The sequence below is a fragment of the Saccopteryx bilineata genome, chromosome 3, assembly GCF_036850765.1.
Source record: "Saccopteryx bilineata isolate mSacBil1 chromosome 3, mSacBil1_pri_phased_curated, whole genome shotgun sequence".
NCBI classification, from domain to species: domain Eukaryota; kingdom Metazoa; phylum Chordata; class Mammalia; order Chiroptera; family Emballonuridae; genus Saccopteryx; species Saccopteryx bilineata.
This window is the reverse complement of record NC_089492.1, coordinates 334,725-362,131: the sequence shown is the minus strand read 5'-3', so window position 1 is coordinate 362,131 and position 27,407 is coordinate 334,725. Positions and strand designations below refer to the sequence as shown.

At 53.4% G+C, this 27,407-nt stretch overlaps 1 protein-coding gene and 2 non-coding genes across 7 annotated transcripts in view; 2 read left to right on the top strand and 1 right to left on the bottom strand.

Annotated features, from left to right (window-relative positions):
* The window catches only part of ARHGAP39 (Rho GTPase activating protein 39), an 84,763-nt gene that overhangs the window by 1,859 nt on the left and 55,497 nt on the right, over positions 1–27,407 (bottom strand). For 4 of the 5 annotated variants that reach the window (XM_066265363.1, XM_066265365.1, XM_066265368.1 and 1 more), the window contains 4 exons: positions 19,553–20,924; positions 17,829–18,390; positions 4,258–4,350; positions 1,135–1,208 (listed from right to left, as the gene is read on the bottom strand). In XM_066265363.1, the coding sequence (XP_066121460.1) occupies positions 1,135–1,208; positions 4,258–4,350; positions 17,829–18,390; positions 19,553–20,924 (2,101 nt within the window). The remainder of the gene's footprint in view (positions 1–1,134; positions 1,209–4,257; positions 4,351–17,828; positions 18,391–19,552; positions 20,925–27,407) is intronic. The other variant, XM_066265367.1, reaches the window with a different exon arrangement.
* On the top strand, positions 6,630–6,705 carry TRNAS-AGA (transfer RNA serine (anticodon AGA)). The gene has a single exon. It is a non-coding gene; the product is annotated as a tRNA-Ser (tRNA).
* On the top strand, positions 25,011–25,086 carry TRNAA-UGC (transfer RNA alanine (anticodon UGC)). The gene has a single exon. It is a non-coding gene; the product is annotated as a tRNA-Ala (tRNA).

The following is a 27,407-nucleotide window of genomic DNA, read 5'->3' as shown; positions in this document are numbered from 1 at the left end:
CACCTCCTCCCCGTCCCTTTGTCCTCTCATCTCAAGTTTCTGCCCAGACAGAGGTGGGGACACCCCTAATTCCATCCAGAGTCACCAGGGGGACTCCTGCTGGGCTACCTACAACATCCAGAAATTTCATGGGAGAAGGGTGGGTGTGACTCCTGGGGGAGTCAGCAGATCTGGGCTGTGCGTGGTCACACTGGGGTGGTGGTGCACAGGAGTGTGGGTGGGTGCACGCAGTGACTTCTGAAGTCTGACTGTGGCGGGGCTGGAGCAACACATGCAGGGGATAGAGAAAGCGGGGAGACCAGGCTCTGGGACAGTGAGGGGCAGTTGCCATCAACAGAAGTGGGGAGGGCCAGGTGCAGGAGGGCCCAAGGGGCTTCCTGGGTGAGGCAGTGGGCTGAAAGGGGGGAGGGGGAGGCATGCAGATGCTGCACCCACCAGGGTAGACAGGAGAGGATGCCACAGGTCCCAACTGTCCAGGGAACAAGGCCTAGCTGTGTGGAGTGACTGAGGCCTCTTGTCCTCTATACAAGCCACAGAGAATGACTTCCCCCAGACTGTAGGAAGGGGTCTGGCTGCCAAGCTCCTCCAGGTGGTAGGGGGTCCCGTGAGGGCTGATGTCAGGGAAGTAGTAGAGGAGGGTGCTGCTGGAACCACCTCTCCATCTGTCCACGTGGGACGGGCTCACCTGTGGGGTGGGGCCCATTCTTGGCAGAAGCCCTGTGATGGGTCAGGTCTCTCAGACCTCCATGGCTGGCAGGTAGCCCAGTGTGAGCAAAGGAGCCCGTGGCAGTCTTCTGAGCCTGCTTGCCAGAGGGGAGGGTCCCGTCTGGGAAAGGTGGTTCCTTGGCCTGCCTTCTGCACCTAGCCAGATGTTCGCAGGCCTGGGGCAGCTGTTGTTGCCTCTATCCTCACTAGGGCTGATGGTCTGATGCTCTTAACCAGCCACATACTCCTTTGTCTACGCTGGCTCCTGAGCTGGGCGTGCACCCCCGCTTGGGGCCTTCCCTGGCCACCCCATGCACTGTGCACCCCATGTGTATACTGCCCAAAGGTCCCTGCCTCCCTTTGTACCATCTACAAGTCTCTGGCACAGCCCACCCGCCCCTGCCCAGCTGTCCTGGGAAACACTGGTACCTTTTTGGCCCCAGTCAGGGCTGCCTTCTGCAGCTTGTGGTAACAGTACTTGGCATATGTGCTTATCGCCACCCCTGGAAAAGAACGGATGCTGGTTGGCTTGGCATGGATGTGTAGGGCCCGGGGGCTGCAGGCCAGCCAGTGACTAAGAGAGGAAGCAGCAAACAGGTGAAGAGAGGCTGCCCCTGCCAAAGCGCGGGGTGTCCCACCCAGCCTGGCCAGGCTCCTGCCCACCCCTTGCCTAGGGCAGTGGGCCCTCATTCTCCAGGGCTGTCCTTTAGAACAGAAACCCACGTGGGGAAGCAAGGGGCACTTCTTTCACCTCCAGAAGAGCCAGGCTGGAGAAAGAACCCCTGTCAAACCACCACCGCCATCCCCTGCTTCCCACACCACATCCAGGAAGGGCAGTTTGGGTATGAGGTCTGTTCCCTCAAAGGAGTCACAGGCAGGACAGGGCAAGGCCTGGGTCCCGGGGCCTCCAAACTTCAGGCTCCCTCTCCCCGCAGGGCCTGCAGAGCCTACAGCTTGAGAAGGGTCATCTCCACACGTAGCTGGCCTGGAGGCAGTCAGAACCCACTGCCTTGGGCCAGCTCTCTTACTATCCCGCCCCTAATTGGAGACCCTGGGCAGCTCTGGGAGAGGGCCAAGGCCCCAGAACCCCATGACTGCTGGGTTGAGGGCTGCCTGGGTAGGGTTAGGGGAGGTGGGCCCAGGCCTGGTACATGCAGGTAAGGGGACAAGTGTGGGGGGTGCCCTGGTCAGGAGCCTGGAGTAGTTGGGGGGCAATGCCCTGGAAGGACTACCTTTGGAGGGTTGTGGGTTTTCTACGACTCGGCCTCTGGCAGCACAATTTCTTGCTATGGGTCATTGTGGGTGGCTGGGCTGGCATTCTGGGGGCAAGGACGTCAGGGACCTTGGCCAGGGGGCTTTCCGGACACAGAGATGAGGTGAGAGGGAGGGGGGGAAAGGGAGGATCCCCTGCTCAGGTGGGTCTGGAACTATGGAGCACTGTTCCTGGCCCAGAGAAGGGGAGAAAAGGGGAAGCAGCAAAGAGACAGAAAACACACAGCGAGGCCAAACCCAGAGGAGCCATCTGGGCGGGATGCCACAGACCGAGGGACAGACAGACAGATGGGCTGGACTGCACTCTGCCCTGCTGGGCCTGCCTTCTGCCCAAGTCTCACATCCAAATGTCCGAGTCTTTTAAAGGAAGCCATGTTTTGTGGACACGGGGGTCCTTGGATCCCAGTGTGAAAAACATAAATGTGGACATCTTCATTTCTAATATTCACCAGAGTTTTTTGTCATTTTAACTGGTAAGGGGACTCTTTTTTTTTTTTTTTAGAGTAATGGAAATAAAAAAAACCATTTCTCACAGATGCTTAAACCCTGGAGAGTCTGTTTCTGGTCCCTGAAGACCCACAGAGCCCTGGCAGAGAATCCTAGCTGCAGCCACTGATCAGCCAGCTGTGGACACAGCGCCTGGACACTGCGGCCACAGGCTGACATGGCCCTCCTGGGAGAATTCTTAGTGTAGGAGACTGGACAGTGCTCAAGCAATGGGACTCAGAGCCCAGGAAGCACTTTGCAGCAAGGACTCGCTGTCCCTCACACTGGGGACAGGGCCACCTTTCCCTCAGGTGAGTGCCTCCTGTCCCTAGTCTTGGTGGCTGCGGGAGAGTTACCCTGACCTCCGTCCCAGGTCTTCCTGGGGCCCGGCACAACCTCTCCAACAGGCTGTGACCTGAAGATCCTGTGGTTACGAACTCAGCTGGTAACTGTGGCCAGATGCAGCCTTTCTGGGCCTGAGTCTCCCCCTATGTGGAATGGGGACAGGGCAACCCGTCTCACATGTGCTGGAAAGTACTATCTTGGGAGCTGGTGCCACAGAGTTTTGGGCAGACCAGGGACTGAAACCATGTGTGCGCAGACCCCTCTGTACCATTTGCTGCTGTGGGCACAGCTTCTTGTGCCAGGGACGTGGGGTATCTGCCGAGTGCTCGGGGGGAGCCTGGCACTGCCCATGGGCAGCCCAGAAAAACCCTAACAGTGTTGTGGGTGCTCTGGCCTCACCAAGTCATACCCACCCATCCTGCTTTACAGGTGGGGAGACTGAGGCCCACAGAGGGACCAGTGAAAGCGGCTCTCCCAGAGCCCACGCTGCTGTGCCAGGGCCAGACCCTCCTCCCCACCCAGGACCACCTCAGGCTGCAGTGTCTGACTCGGCAGGTCCACCTGGATGATGCAACTTGACTCTCAAGAAATGGACTCACTGCCTGACCTGTGGTGGCGCAGTGTATAAAGCGTTGACCTGGAATGCTGAGGTCGCCGGTTCGAAACCCTGGGCTTGCCTGGTCAAGGCATAGACAGACAGCAACTACTACGAGTTGATACTCCCCGCTTCTCCCCTCTCTCTCTCTCTCTATAAATCAATAAATTAAAAAAAAAAAGTTTAAAGAAATGGGCTCAGGCAGAAAAAAAAAAGGGTTTAGGCAGGAGCCCACCCCTACCCCAGACAAGGGAGCCAATGGCAGCCCAGAGTAAGGGCCAAGGTAGAGTGGTTTCAGGGAAAGAGCAGATAAAGCAGGGGTGCACCCCGGCTGGGGAAGGGGGGTGGCAGGGCAGGGGCTGACCGGACAGCAATGGGGTCCACAGCTCCCCTGGCAGGGAGGGCACAGCTTTGTGTGAACACAGCTTCCTTACAGCTTGGATGGGGGGGTGGCTCCTGAGTCTTAGCCCCAGGGCTGGAGACCGGGGCTGGGAGGTGCCTGCCCACAGGGAACTTCCTCACAAACACTTACCTGGGGTGCTGCCAGCAGGCCCTGGCCCACAGTCCTCAACCCCTCCCTACTGAGAACCCAGACTGCAAGCTGAAAACTACTCTGAGCACCAAAGAGAAGGGCGCAGGGCCCCTGTGGCCTCTCCCAGAAGTCCCTCCCGTCAGTGACCGGAGTCCAGCCAGCTCAGGAGGAGGCCACAGACCTGATGGTTAGTGTGCCCCCACCCCCCCACAACTGCCCCACCCGGAGCCCAGAAGCGGTTAGAAAGAGGAGGCCAGAGGGCCGAGGCCGGAGAGCAGAGCGGTGCAGACGCAGCCCATCTGGCTGCGGAGAGAGGCCCTACCATCCGGGTCCTCAACATAGGGCTTGGGTTTCTTTCTCAACTTGGACTTCTTCTTAGTGTTCCTTTCCAGGAGTTCCTTCATGTGCTGTGTCACTGGGGAGTAAACAGAGCCATGAGGACCACGAACGCAAAGGCAGGAGCAAGTGCCCACTTGGTCCCCATGTGGCTGGAGGAGGCCCCTGGGCCCAAGCCTGGTCAGCTGGGAAGGTGGCCACACCCGCACCAGACTGACTCCTCAGAGGATGGGGCCGCTGGTCAGCGCCCAGCCTTGGCGTGCTGGGGTGGGGCAAGCGTTCTGTAAGGAGATGCTTCCTGCTCCCACTCTCAGGGCAGGGCGTGCGCCCACACAGATAGATCTGTGGTTGTGTGTGCCAGCCATCTGGGTGGTGTGGCTGAGCCGGCGCCAGGGGCCCTCCGAGCTCGGCGGAGCAGGTGGGAAGGTGTAGGAAGGGCACGCAGTCAGCTCGGGACCCCCGGGCACAGAAAGGCAGGGCACACCCCCTTCTTTAATGTCTGTACTGCCTTCTCAGGCTACTCTGGGCACACCTCCCACTCTGCAGAAAACGCCCTTCGATCCCCATCTGTCCACGTCGGAGCTGCACTCAGGGTGGGCCATCTGCATCCTGCATGGGAGACCTCTACCTATCTCATCACTTTTACATCTGGATGGAAATTCAGATATTGATTTTACACTTTGGGTTATAATCTGATGCGACTTCATTTTGTTGCTCGAATTGCTCCAGCTCTGGGTGCTGGGAGCTCTCTCGGTGGCTCCGTGTCATGTAGTACAGCGCTGTCCCCCTTGCCCTCCAGCACACCCTCGCTTTCGCACTGTGTACACTCCCTGCACCAGCCCGAGAACCAGGTGGCAGATGTGCTCACCACTATCGGGGTGCCACTGTTTCTGGGTGCTCCTGGCCGACATTCAAGGAGAGATGCGTCAACTGGCCCTGTATACATTCACCTATAAATATTTCCACCGACGTGCCCAACTCTGACCCCTCACCACATGGTTCCCTCTAGCCTCCTCTCCTTGCTTGTCTGTACATGGTTTCTCTTTTCATTCTCTTAACAGATTTAATTTTGATGAAGTTAGCCTGATCTGTTGATGGCACAGTGGGTAAAATGTCAACCGGGAATGCTGAGGTTGCCAGTTTGAAACCTGGGCTTGCCTGGTGAAGGCGCATAAGGGAAGCTACAACTATGAGCTGATGCTCATTTTTTATTTTAAAGGGGGAGGGGAGAGAGACAGAAACATCGGTCTGTTCCTCTATGTGCCCCGACCAAAGATCAAACCCACAACTTTTATGTACTGGAATGACATTCTAACCAACTGAGCTATCCAGCTTGGGCTCATTTCTTTTCAAGGGTATTTTGGCTAGTCTAGGTTCTGTGCATTTTCTATGAATTTTAAAACAGCCTGCTAATTTGTAAGTTTAAAAAACTATGAAGATTTAGTTTAGGACTGATCGATGGGACAACCTGGGTAGGAAGTGGCATCTGAACAACACCGTCTTCCGAATCATGAGCATGGCATATACCTCGCCTTTAATTTAGGCAAGGGTTCCCTAAACTACAGCCCTCGGGCCACATGCAGCCCCCTGAGGCCATTTATCTGGCCCCACCACACTTCTGGAAGGGGCACCTCTTTCATTGGTGGTCAGTGAGAGGAGCATAGTTCCCATTGAAATACTGGTCACTGCCTGACCTGTGGTGGCGCAGTGGATAACGCATCGACCTGGAAATGCTGAGGTCGCCGGTTCAAAACCCTGGGCTTGCCTGGTCAAGGCACATATGGGAGTTGATGCTTCCAGCTCCTCCCGCCTTCTCTCTCTCTCTCTCCCTCTCTCTCTCCTCTTTAAAAATGAATAAAGAAAAAAGGAAAAAAAAAAAAGAAATACTGGTCAGTTTGTTGATTTAAATTTACTTGTATTTTTTTCTTTTGAGACAGAGAGAGGGATGATAGGGACAGACAGACAGGAACGGAGAGATGAGAAGCATCAATCATCAGTTTTTCATTATGAGACCTTAGTTGTTCATTGATTGCTTTCTCATATGTGCCTTGACCGCGGGTGTTCAGCAGACCGAGTAACCCCTTGCTCAAGCCAGTGACCTTGGGTCCAAGCTGGTGAGCTTTGCTCAAACCAGATGAGCCCGTGCTCAAGCTGGCGACCTCGGGGTCTCAAACCTGGGTCCTCCTAGCCCTGGCTAGATGGCTCAGTTGGTTAGAACATTGTCCCAAAGCGCAGAGGTTGCCGGTTTGATCCCCAGTCAGGGCACATACAGGAACAGATCGATGTTCCTGCCTCTCTCTTCCTCTCACCATACCTTTCTCTCTAAAATCAATAAAATAAACATTAAAAAAAAAAAAGGCCCTGGCCAGTTGGCTCAGCGGTAGAGCGTCGGCCTAGAGTGCGGAGGACCCGGGTTCGATTCCCGGCCAGGGCACACAGGAGAAGCGCCCATTTGCTTCTCCACCCCTCCGCCGCGCTTTCCTCTCTGTCTCTCTCTTCCCCTCCCGCAGCCAAGGCTCCATTGGAGCAAAGATGGCCTGGGCGCTGGGGATGGCTCTGTGGCCTCTGCCTCGGGCGCTGGAGTGGCTCTGGTCGCAACATGGCGACGCCCAGGATGGGCAGAGCATCGTCCCCTGGTGGGCAGAGCATTGCCCCATGGTGGGCGTGCCGGGTGGATCCCGGTCGGGCGCATGCGGGAGTCTGTCTGACTGTCTCTTCCTGTTTCCAGCTTCAGAAAAATGCAAAAAAAAAAAAAAAAAAAAAAAAAAACAAAAAAAAACCTGGGTCCTCTGCATCCCAGTCCGACGCTTTATCCACTGCACCACTGCCTGGTCAGGCTTGTTCTTTATTTTAAATATTGTATTTGTTCCCGTTGTTTTTTTACTTTAAAATAAGATATGTGCAGTGTGCATAGGGATTTGTTCATAGTGTTTTTTATAGTCCGGCCCTCGAATGGTCTGAGGGATAGTGAACTGGCCCCCCTGTGTAAAAAGTTTGGGGACCCCTGATTTAGGCCTTCTTAACTTTCAGCAAAGTTTTCTAGTTTCAGCATAGAAGTGTGATACATCTTTTGTCAGACTTATCCTTAACTGTGTCATATTTTTGAGGCCATTTCAAATTATGTTTTAAAACACCCATTTCCAACAGTTTGTTGCTAATACACAGAAATATTTTTATATCCTCCACCTTGCTAAACTCACTTGTTCTAGTTTTTACCTTGTAGTACTTTTTATAGACCCCGTAGTATCTGGTACATAGAAGACAGTGCTGTCTGTGAATAAAGACAACACTCTTCCGAGCCGTGTAGACGCTCTGGCCAGGCCCTCCAGTGCTCAGTGGCAGACATGAGGGGTGGGGTGGAGGGGCTTGAACATCCTTATCTTTTTTTTTTTTCTTTTTTTTCATTTTTCCGAAGCTGGAAACGGGGAGGCAGTCAGACAGACTCCCGCATGTGCCCGGCCGGGATCCACCTGGCATGCCCACCAGGGGGCGATGCTCTGCCCATCTGGGGCGTCACTCTGTTGCATCCAAAGCCATTCTAGCGCCTGAGGCAGAGGCCACAGAGCCATCCTCAGCGCCTGGGTCATCTTTGCTCCAATGGAGCCTCACTGCGGGAGGGGAAGAGAGAGACAGAGAGGAAGGAGAGGGGGAGTTGTGGAGAAGCAAATGGGCACCTCTCCTGTGCCCTGGCCGGGAATCAAACCCGGGACTCCTGCACGCCAGGCCGACGTTCTACCGCTGAGTCAACCGGCCAGGGCCCTGATTTTTTTTTTTTAATTTTTATTTATTTTTTATTTTTTTATTTTTATTTTTTCTGTATTTTTCTGAAGCTGGAAACGGGGAGAGACAGTCAGACAGACTCCCGCATGCGCCCTACCGAGATCCACCCTGCACGCCCACCAGGGGCGATGCTCTGCCCACCAGGGGGCGTCGCTATGTTGCGACCAGAGCCACTCTAGTGCCTGGGGCAGAGGCCACAGAGCCATCCCCAGCGCCCGGGCCATTTTTGCTCCAATGGAGCCTTGGCTGCGGGAGGGGAAGAGAGAGACAGAGAGGAAGGTGCAGCGGAGGGGTGGAGAAGCAAATGGGCGCTTCTCCTGTGTGCCCTGGCTGGGAATCGAACCCGGGACTTCTGCACGCCAGGCCGACGCTCTACCACTGAGCCAACCAGCAAGGGCTTTTTTTTTAATTTTTAAAAATTTATTCATTTTTAGAGAGGAGAGAGAGAGAGAGGGTGAGAGAGAGACAGAGAGAGAGAGAAGGGGGGAGGAGCTGGAAGCATCAACTCCCATATATGCCTTGACCAGGCAAGCCTAGGGTTTTGAACCGGCGACCTCAGCATTTCCAGGTTGACGCTTTATCCACTGCGCCACCACAGGTCAGGCTGAGCATCCTGATCTTAGTAAGAAAGCAGCCAGTGCATTACCTTCCATAGGATGCTGGCTAGAGCATTTTTCCCCCTAATTTTGGAAAAATATAGACAGAAAATATAGCCATTGTACCGTTTTAAGTGTACAATTCAGTGGCGTTAAGAATGTACAGAGTGGGCCCCACCTGGGTGGCTCAGCTGGTCAGAGCGGCGTCCAATGTGATGAGGCTGTGGGTTTGAACCTTGGTCAGGGCACATACAAGAAACCACCAATGACGGCAGGAGTAAGTGGGACGAGTCATGTTCCTCTCCCTCTGTGTCTCTCCCTTCCTCTCCCTGGAAAAATCAATTATATAAAAAAAGAACGCACACAATGTTGTGCACCTACCACAGCTCCTTCCAAAATCGCTTCATCTCCACAGACAGAAACAGTTCCCTAGCAACCTCTAATCTACTTTCCGCCACTACGAAGCTTCCTATTTTATAGAAGTTGAATCATATCATATTTGCCCTTTTGTGCCTGGCTTCTTTCATGTTGCATAACTTTTTTAAAGGTTCATCCATGTTGTGGCACATATCAGAACTTCCTACCTTCGAAATACCAGAAATTAAGAAAGCACATAACCTCAACGTCCTGTAATCCAATCCTCGCCTTGCTTTCTCCCACCTCCAAAGAATCTTCCTATTTCCTGCCTTAATCTCAAATACATAAAAAAGCTGCAAAGCTGTCATTCTCCAGAGCATTTGAGATCTTGCTCCCCAGCATTTCGGCAGTTTGCCTCAAATAAACTCTTACAAATTTTTTTTTAAATGTCTTTTTTTTAAATTAATTAATTTATTTATTCATTTTAGAGAGGAGAGGGACAGAGAGAGAGAGAGAGAGAGAGAGGAGACAGAGAGAGAGAAGGAGGGGAGGAGCAGGAAGCATCAACTCCCATATGTGCCTTGACCAGGCAAGCCCAGGGTTTCGAACCGGAGGCTTCAGCATTTCCAGGTCGACACTTTATCCACTGCGCCACCACAGGTCAGGCTCACAAAATCTTTTAAAAAGAGAGAGAAAGAGACTTTTTTGGGGGGAGGGGGTATTTTTTTGAAGTTGGAAGCAGGGAGGCAGTCAGACTTCCTCATGCGCCCGACCAGGATCCACCCGGCATGCCCACCAGGGGGTGATGCTATGTCCATCTGGGGCGTCACTCTGTTGCAACCAGAGCTATCCTAGTGCCTGAGGCAGAGGCCACAGAGCCACCCCCAGCGCCTGGGCCATCTTTGCTCCAATGGAGCCTTGGCTACGGGAGGGGAAGAGAGAGACAGAGAGGAAGGAGAGGAGGAGGGGTGGAGAAGCAGATGGGCACTTCTGTGTGCCCTGGCCAGGAATCGAACCTGGAACTCCTGCACGCCAGGCCGACGCTCTACCACTGAGCCAACTGGCCAGGGCCAAGACCTTCCTTTTTTTATTTTTCAATTTTTTATTTCTGAAGCTGGAAACGGGGAGAGACAGTCAGACTCCCGCATGAGCCCGACCGGGATCCACCCGGCACGCCCACCAGGGGCGAAGCTCTGCCCACCAGGGGGCGATGCTCTGCCCCTCCGGGGCATCGCTGTGTTGTGACCAGAGCCACTCTAGCGACTGGGGCAGAGGCCAAGGAGCCATCCCCAGCGCCCGGGCCATCTTTGCTCCAATGGAGTCCCGGCTGCGGGAGGAGAAGAGAGAGACAGAGAGGAAGGGGGGGGGGTGGAGAAGCAAATGGGCGCTTCTCCTCTGTGCCCTGGCTGGGAATCGAACCCGGGTTCCCCGCACGCCAGGCCGATGCTCTACGCTGAGCCAACTGGCCAGGGCCGAGACCTTCCTTTTTAATCGTTGAAAAATATTCCAGCCTGACCTGTGGTGGTGCAGTGGATAAAGCATCGACCTGGAAATGCTGAGGTCGCCGGTTCAAAACCCTGGGCTTGCCTGGTCAAGGCACATATGGGAGTTGATGCTTCCAGCTCCTCCCCTCTCCTCTCTTTCTCCCTCTCTATCTCTCTATCTCCCTCTCTCTCTCCTCTCTAAAAATAAATAAATAAAATAAAATAAAAAATTAAAAAAAAAAAAAAAAAAAAAAAAGAAAAATATTCCAATGTATGGACAGACCACATTGTTTATCTGTTCATCTGCTGAAGGACATTGGAGTTGTTTGCATTTATTTTGCACCGTGCACACTGCTGCTGTGAACATGTGTGTGCAAGTATCTATTTGAGATCCTACTTTCCAATCTCTTAGGTTCTGTACGTTTTGGGGTTTTATTTGAAATTAAATTTAATGGGGTGACATTGATTAATGAGTACATAGCTTTCAGGTGAGCATCTCTACAGCATTTGAACTGTTGACTGTATAGGTTCTTACAGATGCTGTTCATCAAGTTAAAGAAGTTTTTTCGCCTGACCAGGCGGTGGCGCAGTGGATAGAGCATCGGACTGGGATGCAGAGGACCCAGGTTCGAGACCCTGGGGTCGCCAGCTTGAGTGCGGGCTCATCTGGTTTGAGCAAAAGCCCACCAGCCTGAACTCAAGGTCACTGGCTCCAGCAAGGGGTTATTGGTCTGCTGAAGGTCTGCGGTCAAGGCACATATGAGAAAGCAATCAATGAACAACTAAGGTGTTGCAGTGCGCAACAAAAAACTAATAATTGATGCTTCTCATCTCTCTCTGTTCCCGTCTGTCTGTCCCTGTCTAGCCCTCTCTCTGACTCACTATCTCTGACAAAAATAAATAAATAAATAATGAAAGAAGTTTTTGCGTTTTTTTCAAAACTGCAATGTTGGGTTTCGTTAAATGCTTTTTCTACATTTATTAAGGTGATCATATGGGTTTTCTTTTTCACTCTGTTGAGTGAAAACTAACAATGATTTTTGAATGTTAAACCAACTTTTTAAAAAACATTTTATTTATTGATTTTATGGGGGCAGAGGTATGAGAAGTATCAACTCATAGTTGCTTCACTTCAGTTCTTCATTGGTTGCTTGTTGTTTCTTGTATGTGCCTTGACCAGGCAAGCCCAGGGTCTTGAACTGGCGACCTCAGCGTTTCAAGTCTACACCACCACAGGCCAGGCTTAAACCAACCTTTTTTTCTTTTTCAGTATTTATTCATTTTAGAGAGGAGAGAGAGAGAGAGAGAGAGAAAGAGAGGAGCAGCAGGAAGCATCAACTCCCATATGTGCCTTGACCAGGCAAGCCCAGGGTCTTGAACTGGCGACCTCAGCGTTCCAAGTCTACACCACCACAGGCCAGGCTTAAACCAACCTTTTTTTCTTTTTCAGTATTTATTCATTTTAGAGAGGAGAGAGAGAGAGAGAAAGAGAGGAGCAGCAGGAAGCATCAACTCCCATATGTGCCTTGACCAGGCAAGCCCAGGGTTTTGAACCAGCGGCCTCAGCGTTCCAGGTCGAGGCTTTATCCACTGCGCCACTGCAGGTCAGGCTTAAACCAACCTTTGATTCAATGAATAAAAAAAAACCCACTTATTCAGAACCTGGGACATTCACACGCTGGGCTGACGCGCTACCACTGAGCAAACTGGCCAGGGCCATTCCACTTCAATTTTCTAGATAAGTTTGCAAAGAATTGCTATACAAACAATAAAAAGTTTGGTAGAATTCACCAGTGAAGCTATTTGGACCTGGAATTTTTTGTGGAAAGGTTTTTAAGCACCAACTAAATTTCTTTACTAGAGAATTAAAAAACATAAAAACCTTCAAACACTTTCTTTAACAGATATATTATTATTTTTAGCTGTCTATTTCTTGTTGAGTGATCTTTGGTAGTTTGTGTCCAAGGAATATGTCTATTTCCTCTAAACCATCAAGTTTATTGGTGTCAAGTTTTCATACTATTTCCTTATTGTAAACATCTGCTGACTCTGTAGTGTATCATTTCCCATTATTGATGCTGGTAATTTATGTCTTCTCTATTTTTATTCTGATCAGTCTGGTTGGAGGTTTATCAATTTTACTGATCTTCACAAAGAATCTGCATTTTGTTTCACTTACTTTCTGCATTATTTTTCTATTTTCTCTTTCACTGATTTCTACCCTGATCTTCATTGTTTCCTTTCTTCTGCTTACTTTTGATATAATTATACTCCTTTTAAAAAAAGTTTCTTAAAGTAGAAGCTGAGGTAATTGATTATAGATCTTATCTTTTAATATAGGCATTTAGGTGCTATAAATTTCCCTCTAAAAACTATCTTGACTGTATCCTACATGTTCAGAATGTTTTGCTTTCATTTTCTTTCAGTTCAAAATACTTTCTAATTTTCCTTTTGATTTCTATTTGACCCACAGGTTAGTCAGTAGTGCATGCTTTAGCTTCCAAATACTTGGAAGTTTTCCAGATATTTTTGTGTTACTGATTGATAATTTAATTCCATTGTGGTCAGAGAATACTTTCTATGATTTATATTCCTTAACATTTATTGAGACTTTACAGCTCAAAATATGGCCTATTTTGAAAATGTGGCTGGATTTTACACTCTGGGTCCAGAATCTAGTCTCACTCCACTGTAGCTACTTTCTTCCTTAAACAGACTTTTAACAAGCTCTTTTGTTTTTTGGCTTCAAGATCACCCCCTTTCCAAACCACTGTTAGAGGAAGACAGCTCCACCCACTACTGAGCTTTGAAGGGTTTGCTCCCTGCTTCAACTTCTGAGCTTGGGACCCACCTTTCTCGGTATGTCAAGTCAGTTTCCTGGGACTTGTCTACGCTTCTCAGCTTTCCAAACATACAGTGTGTCTGTAAAGTCACGGTGCACTTTTGACTGGTCACAGGAAAGCAACAAAAGATGATAGAAATGTGAAATCTGCACCAAATAAAAGGAAAACTCTCCCAGTTTCATACCTACTCAGTGCAGTGCGATGTGGGCTCACGCACAGCTTTTTTAGGGCTCCTTAGGTAGCTATTCTGTATAGCCTCTATAGACTTGTCACTGACTGATGGCCTACCAGAACGGGGTTTCTCCACCAAACTGCCGGTTTCCTTCAACTGCTTATCCCACCCAGTAATGTTATTCCTATGTGGTGGTGCTTTGTGATTTGTTATAAACGCGCCGATATTCACATTGCACTTTGGTCACGAATTCGAATTTAGCGAGCCACAGAACACACTAAACTTTCCTCTGTACCGTCCACATATCGACTGGCATGGCCGTGGGCTGCTCCGCTGTATACATGGTGTTATGTCATCATCTGCGCGTGCGCACATGCTGCCACATCATCCTACAGAAACTGGGAGGGTTTTCCTTTTATTTGGTGCAGATTTCACATTTCTATCATCTTGTGTTGCTTCCCTGTGACAGGTCAAAAGTGCACCGTGACTTTACGGACACACTGTAGTTCTTCTTCCATTCTCTCTGTCCTTGTGGGTTTCCTTTTTTTTTTTTTTCCTGAAGCTGGAAACAGGGAGAGACAGTCAGACTCCCGCATGCGCCCGACCGGGATCCACCTGGCACGCCCACCATGGGGCCACGCTCTGCCCACCAGGGGGCGATGCTCTGCCCATCCTGGGCGTCGCCATATTGCGACCAGAGCCACTCTAGCGCCTGGGGCAGAGGCCAAGGAGCCATCCCCAGCGCCCGGGCCATCTCTGCTCCAATGGAGCCTTGGCTGTGGGAGGGGAAGAGAGAGACAGAGAGGAAAGCACAGCGGAGGGGTGGAGAAGCAAATGGGCGCTTCTCCTGTGTGCCCTGGCCGGGAATCGAACCCGGGTCCTCCACACGCTGGGTTTCATTTTCTTATTGTGATAAATATACATAACATAAAATTTACCATTTTAGCCATTTTTAATTGTGCAGTTCGATGGCACTAAGTACACTCATATTGTGCAACTATCACCATATCAGTCTGCAGAACCTTTTCCTCTTCCCAAAAGGAAACTCAGTCCTCATTAAACAACTCCCCATTTCTCCCTCCCTTAACCCACAGCAACCACCAACACACTTTCGTTTCTTACAAATCTGACTATTCTATGGGCCTCCGATGAGTGGAATTGTCTAGTATTTGGTATTCTGTGACTGGCTTCTTTCACGGAGCACAATAATGTCCTCAAGATTCATCCATGTTGTAACATATGTGTCAGAATTTCTTTGCTTTTTGAGCCTGACTAACATTCCATTGTGTAAACAGACCACCTTTTGTTCATCTGTTCATCTGTCTATGGACACGGCTGCTTCCACTTCTTGGCTATTGTGAGAATAGTGCTATGGATACAGGTGCTTAGATAACTTCCATGTCTCTGTTTCAAGTCTTCTGTGTGTGTACAAAGATTTGCTGGATCTCATGGTAACCTATGTTTAATTTTTTTTATTATAAAATTTTTAAAATTCATTTTTAGAGAGGAGAGAGAGAGACAGAGAGGGAGAGAGGGGAGAGACAGAGAGATAGAAGGGGGGAGGAACTGGAAGCATCAACTCCCATATGTGCCTTGACCAGGCAAGCCCAGGGTTTCGAACCGGCGACCTCAGCATTTCCAAGTCAACGCTTTATCCACTGCGCCACCACAGGTCAGGCTATGTTTAATTTTTTGATGAATGACCACTCTGTTTTCCACAGTGGCTGCATCATTTTACATTCCCTTGTGAGTTTTGTTTTGTTTTTTGCCTTTTCAAATTCTTTCTCTATTCTTTTACCAGGAGTTCGAGACTGAACCCAAGTGAATGCCTGTGTCTGGTCTGTCATCCTCACTGGGAAGCCCCTACGTGCTGCTGAGGTATGGCTGAGTGAGCGGTCAAGAACACCCCAGGGTCTGCAGCCTTGTGACGTGCTCCTTTGCAGAGCAGATGGCAGAGCTGCAGTGTGTGTGTCCACTGCCAAGCACCCTGCAAGGTCCGTGAGCGCCTGCTCAGAGAGGTCTCAGGGAGACAAGCTGAGAAATCACCCTGCTGTTGGCTGGCATAAAGGAATGGCCATGTATGAGACGACGCTAAGCTGGGGGCCGGGTACACATGAACCAGGGTTCACCGTGCGGTGCCTTGGTTCCTAAGGGTGGTGATCACACAATGGATGCCACACACATGCTGGCAGATGAATCAAAGGCTTCTGAGGCTACAGCTGGCAGCATGGTCCAGGGTGAGGTGCCCCACACGGCAGCAGGATTGGCTTTGGCCTCGCTGGCATTCCTGAGACAGGCTCTGGTTTTCTTTATCCGAGCAGAGGATGCATCCTCCTGGGCTGGTGGGGCGTGCCTTACTGATCAGACAGCACCCACATTCTTGACAGGGGCCAGTGGGAGGGAGCATGAGGCCTCTCCTATGGGCTCACTGCTGAGTGGGACCTGCAGCAGACACCCACCCAGGAGTGAGTTTCAGAGCTGGGCTGGGGGCAGCCCTGTGACACAGACGTGAGACCAGATCCCACAGCCCAGAGGCAGGTCTCTCCAGCGTGGCCACAGAGGCCTAGTCTCCTGTGTGGGCCCAGACCACATGGCGCTCCAAGACCATCTGGGTCTCCGCTGCCAAGTCCGGTTTCCTCTCACATACCAGCCGGGTTCCCACAGCAGAGACACGAGGACAAAGGTGCACAAGCTTCTGTGTCAAGGGACGTGTCCTGTTGGGCCCCAGGTGGGGCCTGGAGGCCAAGCTCCCGACGGAAGCCCTGGCAGGCAGGACGAGCCCTGGCAGCCTCTGAACTCTGCGCACTGCTCACTCACCTTTACCTCGGCAGGCACCGCCGGGGACCCTGAGGGCTGCATGCTGAGCAGGGGACACATTCTTCCAAGCTTTCAACTCAAGCTTTCAACTCAAGACAGTGTAAGGCCTTTGGAAGAGGCTGAGCCAAAGCATGAGACAATGGGGTTCTCCTGCTCGTGGAGTGGCCCAGGGAGACTGAGGCAGAACCAGCCACCCGGCAGCCTGTGTGGCTGCGCAGGGGGGAGAGAGCTACCTGGCGAGACCAGGCTGCCGTGTTCAGGGTTCTGCTTCAAAAGCTGTAGCCTGGGTGAAGACGTCATGGCCTTCACAGCTCCCCACAACCGACATGCTGGCTGGTGCTCGGTTCTGCCCCTCCCCAGGACTCAGCACTGCCCTGTCACTGTGCACACACGTGCTGGACTCCACTCCTGTTCCGGGTGCTCGGTTCTGCCCCTCCCCAGGACTCAGCACTGCCCTGTCACTGTGCACACACGTGCTGGACTCCACTCCTGTTCCGGGTGCTCGGTTCTGCCCCTCCCCAGGACTCAGCACTGCCCTGTCACTGTGCACACACGTGCTGGACTCCACTCCTGTTCCGGGTGCTCGGTTCTGCCCCTCCCCAGGACTCAGCACTGCCCTGTCACTGTGCACACACGTGCTGGACTCCACTCCTGTTCCGGGTGCGCAGTCACTCCTGCAGAGCGTGTGTCCAGACGTTGTTTACAGCCCTGTTCCCGTGCCCACTCTGCCTGGCCCAGGACTCGGTCTGGCTGCTTGTCTGGCAGCACCATGGCCCCGAGTCCTCCCTTGGACAGGACAGGCCTGGGTCCAGATGAACCCGACGTGTGGCCTGTGGGAGCCCAGGTGGGAGCTGGCCCTGCACTTAGCCCCAGGCAGCTGTCCGCAGGTGGCTAGCCGCACTGGTCCTAACCTCTGACTCCTTAGGCAGCTCAGGACCAGCTCAGCCTGCAGCACCCTCATGGCCTGGTGGTCTTGCCAGACCCAGTGCTGGGCTGATACGCACTCGTCACTGTGTTCCTACCTGCTCTCAGGACCCTCCTGGAGCATCCCGGTCTCCACAGACAGCAGCCCGAGCCTGGCCAGGGTGCTCACCAACTCACACCCAAGGACAGCGGAAAGCAAATGCAGTGTGTGCACATGGGCCAACTGTGGCCTCCCTGCCCTCGTCAGGCAGGGCAGCTGGCCACAGTGGCCTCAGAGCAGAGTGGACACCAGCTGGCTGAAACATAGATGTCATGTGTCCTCATCCGGGTCCCCAACCTATTGGTCTGTGGCTCCTCACAGGGCCTCAGTGCTGAAGAGGGCCTCCCTGATGACCCTGCACCCCAGAAGAAACCTGGATACGGCCCTTAGGGGACACCCATGCTTGTCGGAAGGGGCTGTGCCCGCTCCCACATACCTGTTGCCTCCGAGGTGCCACCCAGCACCGGCCAGGAAGCTCTCCGCTCGGCCCTTACCTGGCTGGCGGCGAGCCTGGGGCGCCAGGGGCCCGCGCACTGGGCCTTACCTTTGGTGTCGTTGACGGGGTCCATGTGCCGGTAGATGTAGCCCTCCAGGTAGGAGTGGAACTTGGGTGTGGGCGGGAAGAAGGCCAGGCAGATGGCCATGAGCTCCCAGCCCCGGGCAAGGCTCTCCAGGCGGAAGTTCTCGGTGGTCTGCCGGCACAGCTGGATGTACAACTCGTCCCGCAGGCCCTGCACGCTCCAGCCCTTGGTGGCGATCTCCAGGGCCACGTGCAGAGGGTCGGCCTTGGCGCGCCGGTCACCCATGTACATCTGGATCAGCTTGAAGATCTCACATGCCTCCTTCTTCACGTGGCGGTCGCTGGTCACGATCATGGGCTTCTTGATGGACTCGCTGCTCCAGGCCAGCATGTTGGCGATGGACACCTTACGCCGGAAGAGGCCCTGTGTGTGCTTGTTGAAGTGTTTGGAGGCCCAGTTCTCGATGTCCGTCTCCGAGGACGGCTTGCGTAGAACAAATGTGGGGAACACGCAGCTGGCGCTGGGCCCAACGTTGCGGGTCTGTCGGCTACTCTCAAACTGGGCACAGGTGCCAAGGTCCTCAGACTGGGGAGGACAGAGGGGCCGTGAGGGGGTGGGGGCTCTACCTCTCCCAGCCAGATGAGAGGCATAACCCCCCCCCCCCCCCCGTCCCAAAGTGCTGGGTGGGGCCCTCGGGGAACCTGTTGGCCGGGGAGGCAGGACGGCAGTGCTTGCTGGGTATCCCCGGGGGAGGGCTAGGCCTGTCTCCAGCTTGGCACTTCCTTAATTCAACCAGCCTCAAAAAGGTGTGCCAGCACCCTCCCATGCAACACTGCATAGGGACCCGGAGAGGCCCCTCCCTGCTCCTGAGACCCTGGGAGGGCCAGTGCTAGTGGGGGGGGGGGTCCCTTCCTGTCTGTCCTGTTGCCCTCCTGTGTCATGAGCCATGGACAGAAACGTGCTCTGAACTCTCCGGCCTGGAAGGCCCTAAGGCAGCCCTGCCACGGAGGTGCTGACTGCCCAGTGTTACTGGGCCTCTGGGTACGTTTTCCCTGGCAGGGCTGGGAGTCAGCGTGAGGAGCCTGACACTGGGAGGCCCTCTGACCACTGCCAACTCTGAGCAGATGCCAGGGCAGACCCCTCACCATGACTTCATGGAGCAGGCCAGGCGGTGAGAACCAGAACATCGGCTCATACCAAGTTCTGGGGCACCAGGTTCCCAGCATGGCACCCAGACAGACGGCACATGCAGGCTCTGCAGGCCTGACCATGGTCTACGCCTGGTGCTTCCCCAGGAAGATGCATCTGGCTGGGCTTCTACTTCAGTCCCACTACAGCCCAAGGTCCTGGGGCCACTGGGGGCCTGCTGAGCACATCTGGCCCAGAGGGGAAGGGCTCCGAACCACCTGAGGAGCACCTAACATCCCACCTGCACCACTTCTCACCGAAGAGTCTGTTCACAGGTGGGAGGAAAAAGCCCAAAGTTGGTACCCACCCACCTCCGCTGCCTCCATGGCTGGGATCCCCAGGGCATGGCCTCTGGCCTGCAGATGACTTGTCAGCACCTGGCTGGGTCTCACCAGGAACCTAGGTGATGGAGCCCTGCTCTGGGGGCGTCTTGGGGGATATTCACTATCTGTCTGCATGGCTGTTGGCAACAGTGAGGGCCACACCATGTTTAGGGACCACCAACTGCCCCTTGCCCGCCCACTGCCCGGGACCCTGCCCACCAGTGGCATGCCTATACCTGCGAGGGGTGGAGGTAGGGCTCGGGCGAGGCCAGGTTGGTCTGTACAGAGACACTCTTCTCAAGCAGGATCTGGGGGAAGGCGAGCCTCTCCAAGGCGCCCCTCTGCCAGTGCTTGCTGCTCTCCTGCTGGGCCAAGGCCTCGTCCTCACTGAAGGCGCGCACCACGGGCCCGGGCATGGGGAGCGGCACGGCCCCGTCACTCTCGTAGCCTGAGCCGTCCTGCTGGGAATCCCAGCTGCCCCTCTGCTTCATGTGGAAGTGGGCCTGCTGCGCCTCCCAGGCCAGCCTCGCCTGCGCCAGGAAGGGTTCGGCCCCGCCCCGAGCCGCCTCCGCCTCTCCCGCCTTGGCCTCCACGTGCTTAGGGGCCAGGCTGGGCCCACACGTCGGCCGCTCCTCCGCCAGGGCCTGTGGGAGCAGGTCGCGGTCCCCAGGGCTGTCGGTGGATGAAGCGCTGGGGGCGTGGCACAGAGAGGGGTTCCGGCTCTTCCTCTTGCGCGTGCCTGGGGAGTAGCCTGTGGAGGACATGGTGTCCTGCTGGCTGGACCAGGACATGGCGTCGTCCTGGGCCTGGGGGAGTGGCGAGGGTGGAGGAGCGTGACGCAGCTCGGGCCCTTCCATGCTGCTGTAGTCCCCGGACAGGACACCCAGGCGCTGGTCCCGCAGCAGGCAGGGGCTGGGCTGCAGGGAGAGCGAGCCGCCGCAGGGGTTGGGTGCATACTTGTGCCGCGGGCCCGCCCGCAGCCGGGGGCTCGAGCCGGCCTGCTCCACATACACCAGCTGGCGCACATACTCTTTGCCGGCGGGGCTGTACTCCAGGCTCAGGAAGCGCTCTGGGCACTTCTGCCTGCTGAGCACCAGCTGCTGGAAGGGAGAGGCCGAGGTCTGCTTGGGCGACTGCGGAAAGGGCACCGGCTTGCGGCCCGGAGACCGCTGGGGTGAGCTGGCCTGGCAGGTCCCGCCGGCCTCATACTGCACGTCCATGGGAGGCTCATCGTAGATGGGGGCCTGGTACTCGATGGGGGGCTCCTCGTAGAGGGGGGGCTCGTAGGCATAGCGCGGGGAGGAGGGCTGTGAGTCGCAGGCCGGTTTGCGGGGCTGGGCCAGCAGTGGGGAACAGCTGCCCAACTCAGCCCTCTTCAGGAACGGTGACGGCCTCCGCTCAGGAAAGAAGACCGAGCCCTCTGTGTCCTGGGCAAATGTCTGCAGGCTGGGTGAGTACTGCCCACCGGAGGGTCTGCGATTGCGGCCCCCAGCCTGGCTGTCCAGGGGGTACCCATTGCCCTGGGGGGAGAGGAAGCTGGGCTCCCGGTCGGCAACCTTGATAAGCATGCGTTCCTTGGTGCCCGAGTTCCACCGGAGGGAGGAGGTCCTGGGGGGAGGGGACACACACAAGTTACCTGGGGGCGGTCTTGAGTGCGGGCACAGGCTACCTGGCAGAGGCAGAAGTGTGGCCCTGCTGCCAGCCTACAGCCTCACCAACCCAGCCTGGTCTTACCCACCCTAGCACGGTCTTATGTGTATCTGGAGTCAGGGCCCAGTGGGGCCGGGCCATTTCTTCTCCTCCTACTCCTTCCGGGCAGGGGCTGCAGGATGTGGGGCCTACTCCTTACAGGAGGGCTCCCTGTACACGACCTGTGCACCCTTCATTGCTGGGGCCCCGAGGAGCTCCCCTCACAACTGACTCAGCTCTGCAGCCTTCCCCTCCAGGAGTGCCTTCCACCAGGGAGCTTCCCCAGGCCCCTGATGGGGACTGCTGCCCATCATAACACTCCCTGAAAGGGCAGTGGCGTCTCTGCCCTGGTCCCGCCCAGCACCAGGCTCAGCACCGCCCCACATCCGACTCCAGTGAGACCTGCGTGACCCTGTCCACTCGCATTTCGGGCCTTGCCGACCACAGCGTCTGCAAGCTACGGAACGGTGGTGTCCTCCTGGGACCCTGCCGTCAGTCAGCACTCTGCACCTGTTCGGAGACGACAGACTGCTCCCGGGTGCCAGTCAACCCCGGAATCGGGCTAAGAGCACCTGCAACTCTGGGGACCATGCTGTACTTCTGAGCTTCACTGGCTCGGTGACAGCGCGGAGGACACTGCCCCTGGGACGGGGCTGGCAGGCACTCAGACTCAACACCCCCGGTGCTCTGCCTGCCTGAGTCAGGCAGCTGATGCTCCAGAGACTGGACCTAGGAGTCCTGGAGAGGTGGCAGGCCTCACCTCTGGCCACCTGCTCTTAGGGAGGGGTTTCTTTAGACTTTATTTTATAAGATTTGATTCATTTTTTAGAGAGGAGAGAGAGAGAAGGGGGAGGAGCAGGAAGCATCAACTACCATATGTGCTTTGACCAGGCAAGCCCAGGGATTTGAACCGGCAACCTCAGTGTCCCAGGTTGACACTTAATCCACTGCACCACCACAGGTCAGGTGCTGTTAGGAAGTTTGTGTTGCCCTGACAACATGATGGGGAGCATCTTTCACATGCTCACCTGCCAGTCCTACATTTTGGTCTAAGTCTGGCCCTTTTATTTTTATTTATTTATTTATTTATTTTTGTATTTTTCTGAAGCTGGAAACGGGGAGAGACAGTCAGACTCCCGCATGCGCCCGATCGGGGGATCCACCCCGCACGCCCAGCAGGGGGCGATGCTCTGCCTACCAGGGGCCTCGCTCTGTTGCGACCAGAGCCACTCTAGTGCCTGGGGCAGAGGCCAAGGAGCCATCCCCAGCGCCCGGGCCATCTTTGCTCCAATGGAGCCTCAGCTGCAGGAGGGGAAGAGAGAGACAGAGAGGAAGGAGAGGGGGAGGGGTGGAGAAGCAGATGGGCACTTCTCCTATGTGCCCTGGCCAGGAATCGAATCCGGGACTTCTGCACGCCAGGCCGACGCTCTACCACTGAGCCAACCGGCCAGGCCCTAAGTCTGGCCCATTTTAAAATCTGTTTGTTTTCTTAATGTTGAGTTTTAAGGTATTTTGGATAAGCAGTTTATCAGATGTGTTTTTTGCAAATATTTTCTGTCTGTGACTTGTCCTCTCCGTCGTCACCTTCCACAGAGCAGGGGCTCAATTTCAACAGAGCCCAGCTTACTGATTACAATATATCCTTCACGGACTGTGCCCTGGGACTAAAAAGTCACCACCATACCCAAGGTGATCTAGGTTTTTCCTGTGTTATTTCTCCAGGAGTGTTTTTTTGTTTGTTTGTTTTTAATACAGGGACAGAGATAGAGTCAGAGAGAGGGATAGATAGGGACAGACAGACAGGAACGAAGAGATGAGAAGCATCAATCATCTGTTTTTCGTTTTGACACCTTAGTTCATTGATTGCTTTCTCGTATGTGCCTTGACCACGGGTGTCCAAGCTGATGAGCTTTTTTTTTTTTGCTCAAGCCAGATGAGCCCGTACTCAAGCTGGTGACCTCAGGGTCTCGAACCTGGGTCCTCGGCATCCTAGTCCGACGCTCTATCCACTGCGCCACTGCCTGATCAGGCTCTCTCCAGGAGTGTTTTATGTTTTACATTTAGGTCCCTGACCCCTTTCGAGCTAACTTTTTTTTTTCCATTTTTCTGAAGCTGGAAACAGGGAGAGACAGTCAGACAGACTCCCGCATGCGCCCGACCGGGATCCACCCGGCCCGCCCACCAGGGGCGGTGCTCTGCCCCCCAGGGGGCGATGCTCTGCCCATCCTGGGCGTTGCCATATTGCGACCAGAGCCACTCTAGTGCCTGAGGCAGAGGCCACAGAGCCATGCCCAGCGCCCGGGCCATCTCTGCTCCAATGGAGCCTTGGCTGCGGGAGGGGAAGAGAGAGACAGAGAGGAAAGCGCGGCGGAGGGGTGGAGAAGCAAATGGGCGCTTCTCCTGTGTGCCCTGGCCGGGAATCGAACCCGGGTCCTCCGCATGCTAGGCCGACGCTCTACCGCTGAGCCAACCGGCCAGGGCCTCGAGCTAACTTTTGTGAAGGGTATGAAGTCTGTGTCTCGGTTCATGTTCTGCACGTCCACGTCCAGCTGTCCCAGCACCTTCTTGAAAAGACTGTCTTCACTCCATTGTGTTGCCTTTGCCCCTTTTCTTTTTAATTTTATTCGATTTTTAGAGAGGAGAGAGTGAGAGAGAGGAGAGAGAAGCAGGAAGCATCAACTCATGGTCGTTTCCTATATGTGCCCTGACCGGGAATCAAACCCGGAAATTCCACGAGCTGGGAGGACACTCTACCATTGAGCCAAATGGCAGAGCATCCATATAATTTTTATTTTTATTTTTTAGTGAGAGAGAAACAGGAATGCAGAGAGATGAAAAGCATCAACTAGCCTGACCAGGCGGTGGCACAGTGGATAGAGTGTCGGACTGGGATTCAGAGGACCCAGGTTTGAGACCCCGAGGTCACCAGCTTGAGTGCGGGCTCATCTGGTTTGAGCAAAGCTCACCAGTTTGGACTCAAGGTCGCTGACTTGAGCAAGGGGTTACTCGGTCTGTTGAAGGCCCACGGTCAAGGCACATGTGAGAAAGCAATCAATGAACAACTAAGATGTCGCAACAAAAAACTGATGATTGATGCTTCTCATCTCTCTCTGTTCCTGTCTGTCCCTATCTATCCCTCTCTCTGTCTCTGTAAAAAAAAAAAAAAAAAAAAAAAAAAAAAAAAAAAAAAAAAAAAAGCACCAACTTGTAGTTGCGTCACTTGGTTGTTCCTTGTTTTTCATAAGTTCCTTGACCAGTGACCCCTTGCTCAAGCCAGCGACCTTGGGATCATGCTGATGATCCCATGCTCAAGATGGTGACCTCAGGGTTTCGAACCTGGGTCCTCAGTGTCTCAGGTCGAGGCTCCATCCACTGCGCCACCACCAGTCAGGCAATTGATCTCATGCATTAAAAAAAATTTTTTTTTGAGAGAGAAAGGGAGTGGGGTGGGTGGGTGGGGGAGCATTAACTAGTTCTGCCATTGATTGCTTCTCATATGTGCCCTGACCCATGCTCAAACTGGCGACCTCAGTGGTCAAGCAGGCACCTGGTGACCTTGGGATCAGCAACCCCTGACTTGAGCCCGAGACCTCGGGGATCAAACAAGCAGCCTCAGCACTGAAGCTCTATCCACTGTGTCACCAGCCAGGGCTTCAATGACTGATTTTAGATCTTTCTTATCGCTGATATAATTTTTTCTCTAAGTACTTACTAACTTTGCTGCATTCCACAAATTTTGATAAGTTGTTTTTTCATTTTCATTTAAAATATTTTAAAATTTATCTTGAGATTTATTCTTAATCCATGAGTTATTTCAAAGTGGGTTGTGCCGACCTGTGGTGGCACAGTGGATAAATTGTTGACCTGGAACGCTGAAGACACTGGTTCGAAACCCTACGCTTGCGCGGTCAAGACATGTATGGGAGTTGATGTTTCCTGCTCCTCCCCCTCCATTTTCTCTCTCTCTCCCCCCTCTCTAAAATGAGTAAGTAAAAAAAAGTTGGGGCCCTGGCCAGTTGACTCAGCGGTAGAGCGTCGGCCTTGCGTGCGGGGGACCCGGGTTCGATTCCCGGCCAGGGCACATAGGAGAAGCGCCCATTTGCTTCTCCACCCCCACCCCCTCCTTCCTCTCTGTCTCTCTCTTCCCCTCCCGCAGCCAAGGCTCCATTGGAGCAAAGATGGCCCGGGCGCTGGGGATGGCTCTGTGGCCTCTGCCCCAGGCGCTAGAGTGGCTCTGGTCGCGGCAGAGCAACGTCCCAGAGGGGCAGAGCATCGCCCCCTGGCGGGCAGAGCGTCGCCCCCTGGTGAGTGTGCTGGGTGGATCCCGGTTGGGCGCATGCGGGAGTCTGTCTGACTGTCTCTCCCCGTTTCCAGCTTCAGGAAGAAAAAAAAAAAAAGTTGGACTGCTGGATCTTTAAGTATTTGGGGATTTTCCAGTTTTCTTTCTGTTATTTAATTATAGTTTAATTCCATTGAGATCTGAGAATAGATATTATGATTTCTACTCTTTTAAATTGCTTGATGTTGGTTATATAGGCCAGAATGTAATCTATCTTGGTAAAATAGTTTTTTGTTGTTGTTGTTGTTTTTTAACAGGGACAGAGAGAGAGTCAGAGAGATAGATAGGGACAGACAGACAGAAACAGAGAGAGATGAGAAGCATCAATTATCAGTTTTTCGTTGAGACACCTTAGTTGTTCATTGATTGATTTCTCATATGTGTCTTGACCAGGGGGCTACAGCAGACCAAGTAACCCCTTGCTTGAGCCAGCGACCTTGGGTCCAAGCTGGTAAGCCTTGCTCAAACCAGATGAGCCTACACTCAAGCTGGCGACCTCAGGGTCTTGAACCTGGGTCCTCCGCATCCCAGTCCAACGCTCTATCCACTGCGCCACCGCTTGGTCAGGCAAATCATTTGAGTTTTAAAAACTGCCATTTATAGGCCCTGGCTGGTTGGCTCAGTGGTAGAGCGTCGGCCTGGCATGTGGAAGTCCTGGGTTCGATTCCCAGCCAGGGAACACAGGAGAGGCGCCCATCTGCTTCTCCACCCCTCCCCCTCTCCTTCCTCTCTGTCTCTCTCTTCCCCTCCCGCAACCAAGGTTCCACTGGAGCAAAAGATAGCCCGGGTGCTGGGGATGGCTCCATGGCCTCTATCTCAGGCGCTAGAGTGGCTCTGGTCGCAACAGAGCGACGCCCCGGATGGGCAGAGCATCGCCCGCTGGTGGGCGTGCTGGGTGGATCCCGGTAGGGCACATGTGGGAGTCTGTCTGACTGCCTCCCTGTTTCCAGCTTCAGAAAAATACAAAAAAATAAAAACAAACAAAAAAACCCTGCCATTTATGTCACCCTGGCTGGATAGCTCGGTTGGTTAGAGCAGTGGTCCCCAACCTTTTTTGGGCCACAGACCGGTTTAATGTCAGAAAATATTTTCATGGACTGGCCTTTAGGGTGGGATGGATAAATGTATCGTGTGACTGAGACAAGCGTCAAGAGTGAGTCTTAGACGGATGTAACAGAGGGAATCTGGTCATTTAAAAAAAATAAAACATCATTCAGACTTAATGTAAGTTATTTATTCTTTCTCTGTGGATCGGTACCGGTCTGTGGCCCGGGGGTTGGGAACCACTGGGTTAGAGCACTGTCCTGAAGAGCAGAGGTTGCTGGTTTGATCCCTGGTCAGGGCACAGGCAGAAACATATCAATGTTTCTCTCTCTCTCTCTCCCCCTTCCTTTCTGGCTAAAATGAATAAATTAAAATGAATTTTTTAAGAAAGTAAAAATTGCCATTTATATAGCTTGACCAGTGGTGGCACAGTAGATAGAGTGTTGACCTGGGACACTAGGGTCCCAGGTTTGAAACCCCAAGGTTGCCTGACCAGGAGGTGGCTCAGTCTATAAAACGTCGACCTAGGATACTGAGGAACCAGGCTCGAAACACTGAGGTCACCAGCTTGAGCGTGGGATCATAGACATGACCTCATGGTTGCTGGCTTGAGCAAGGGGTCACTGGCTCAGCTGAAACACCCTGGGTCAAGGCACATATGAGAAAGCAATCAATGAACAACTAAAGAGTTGTAACTATGAGTTGATGCTTCTCATCTCTCTCCCTTCCTGTCTGTCTCCCCCTCTCTCACAAAATAAATAAAATTAAAAATAAAAATAGCCATTTATTATCTTGTACATAAGAATCATATTTATTTATTAAAGTTAGTGTCTGAGCCCTGGCTCGGTAGCCCAGTTGGTTACAGTGTCATCCCAACATGCCAATGCTGCAGGTTCAACCCCCAGTCAGAGTACATATAATGAATGCATAAATAAAGAACAAACCAATGTTTCTCTCTTAAAAAAAAATAGCCCTGGCCGGTTGGCTCAGTGAGCATCGGCCTGGCGTGCGGGAGTCCC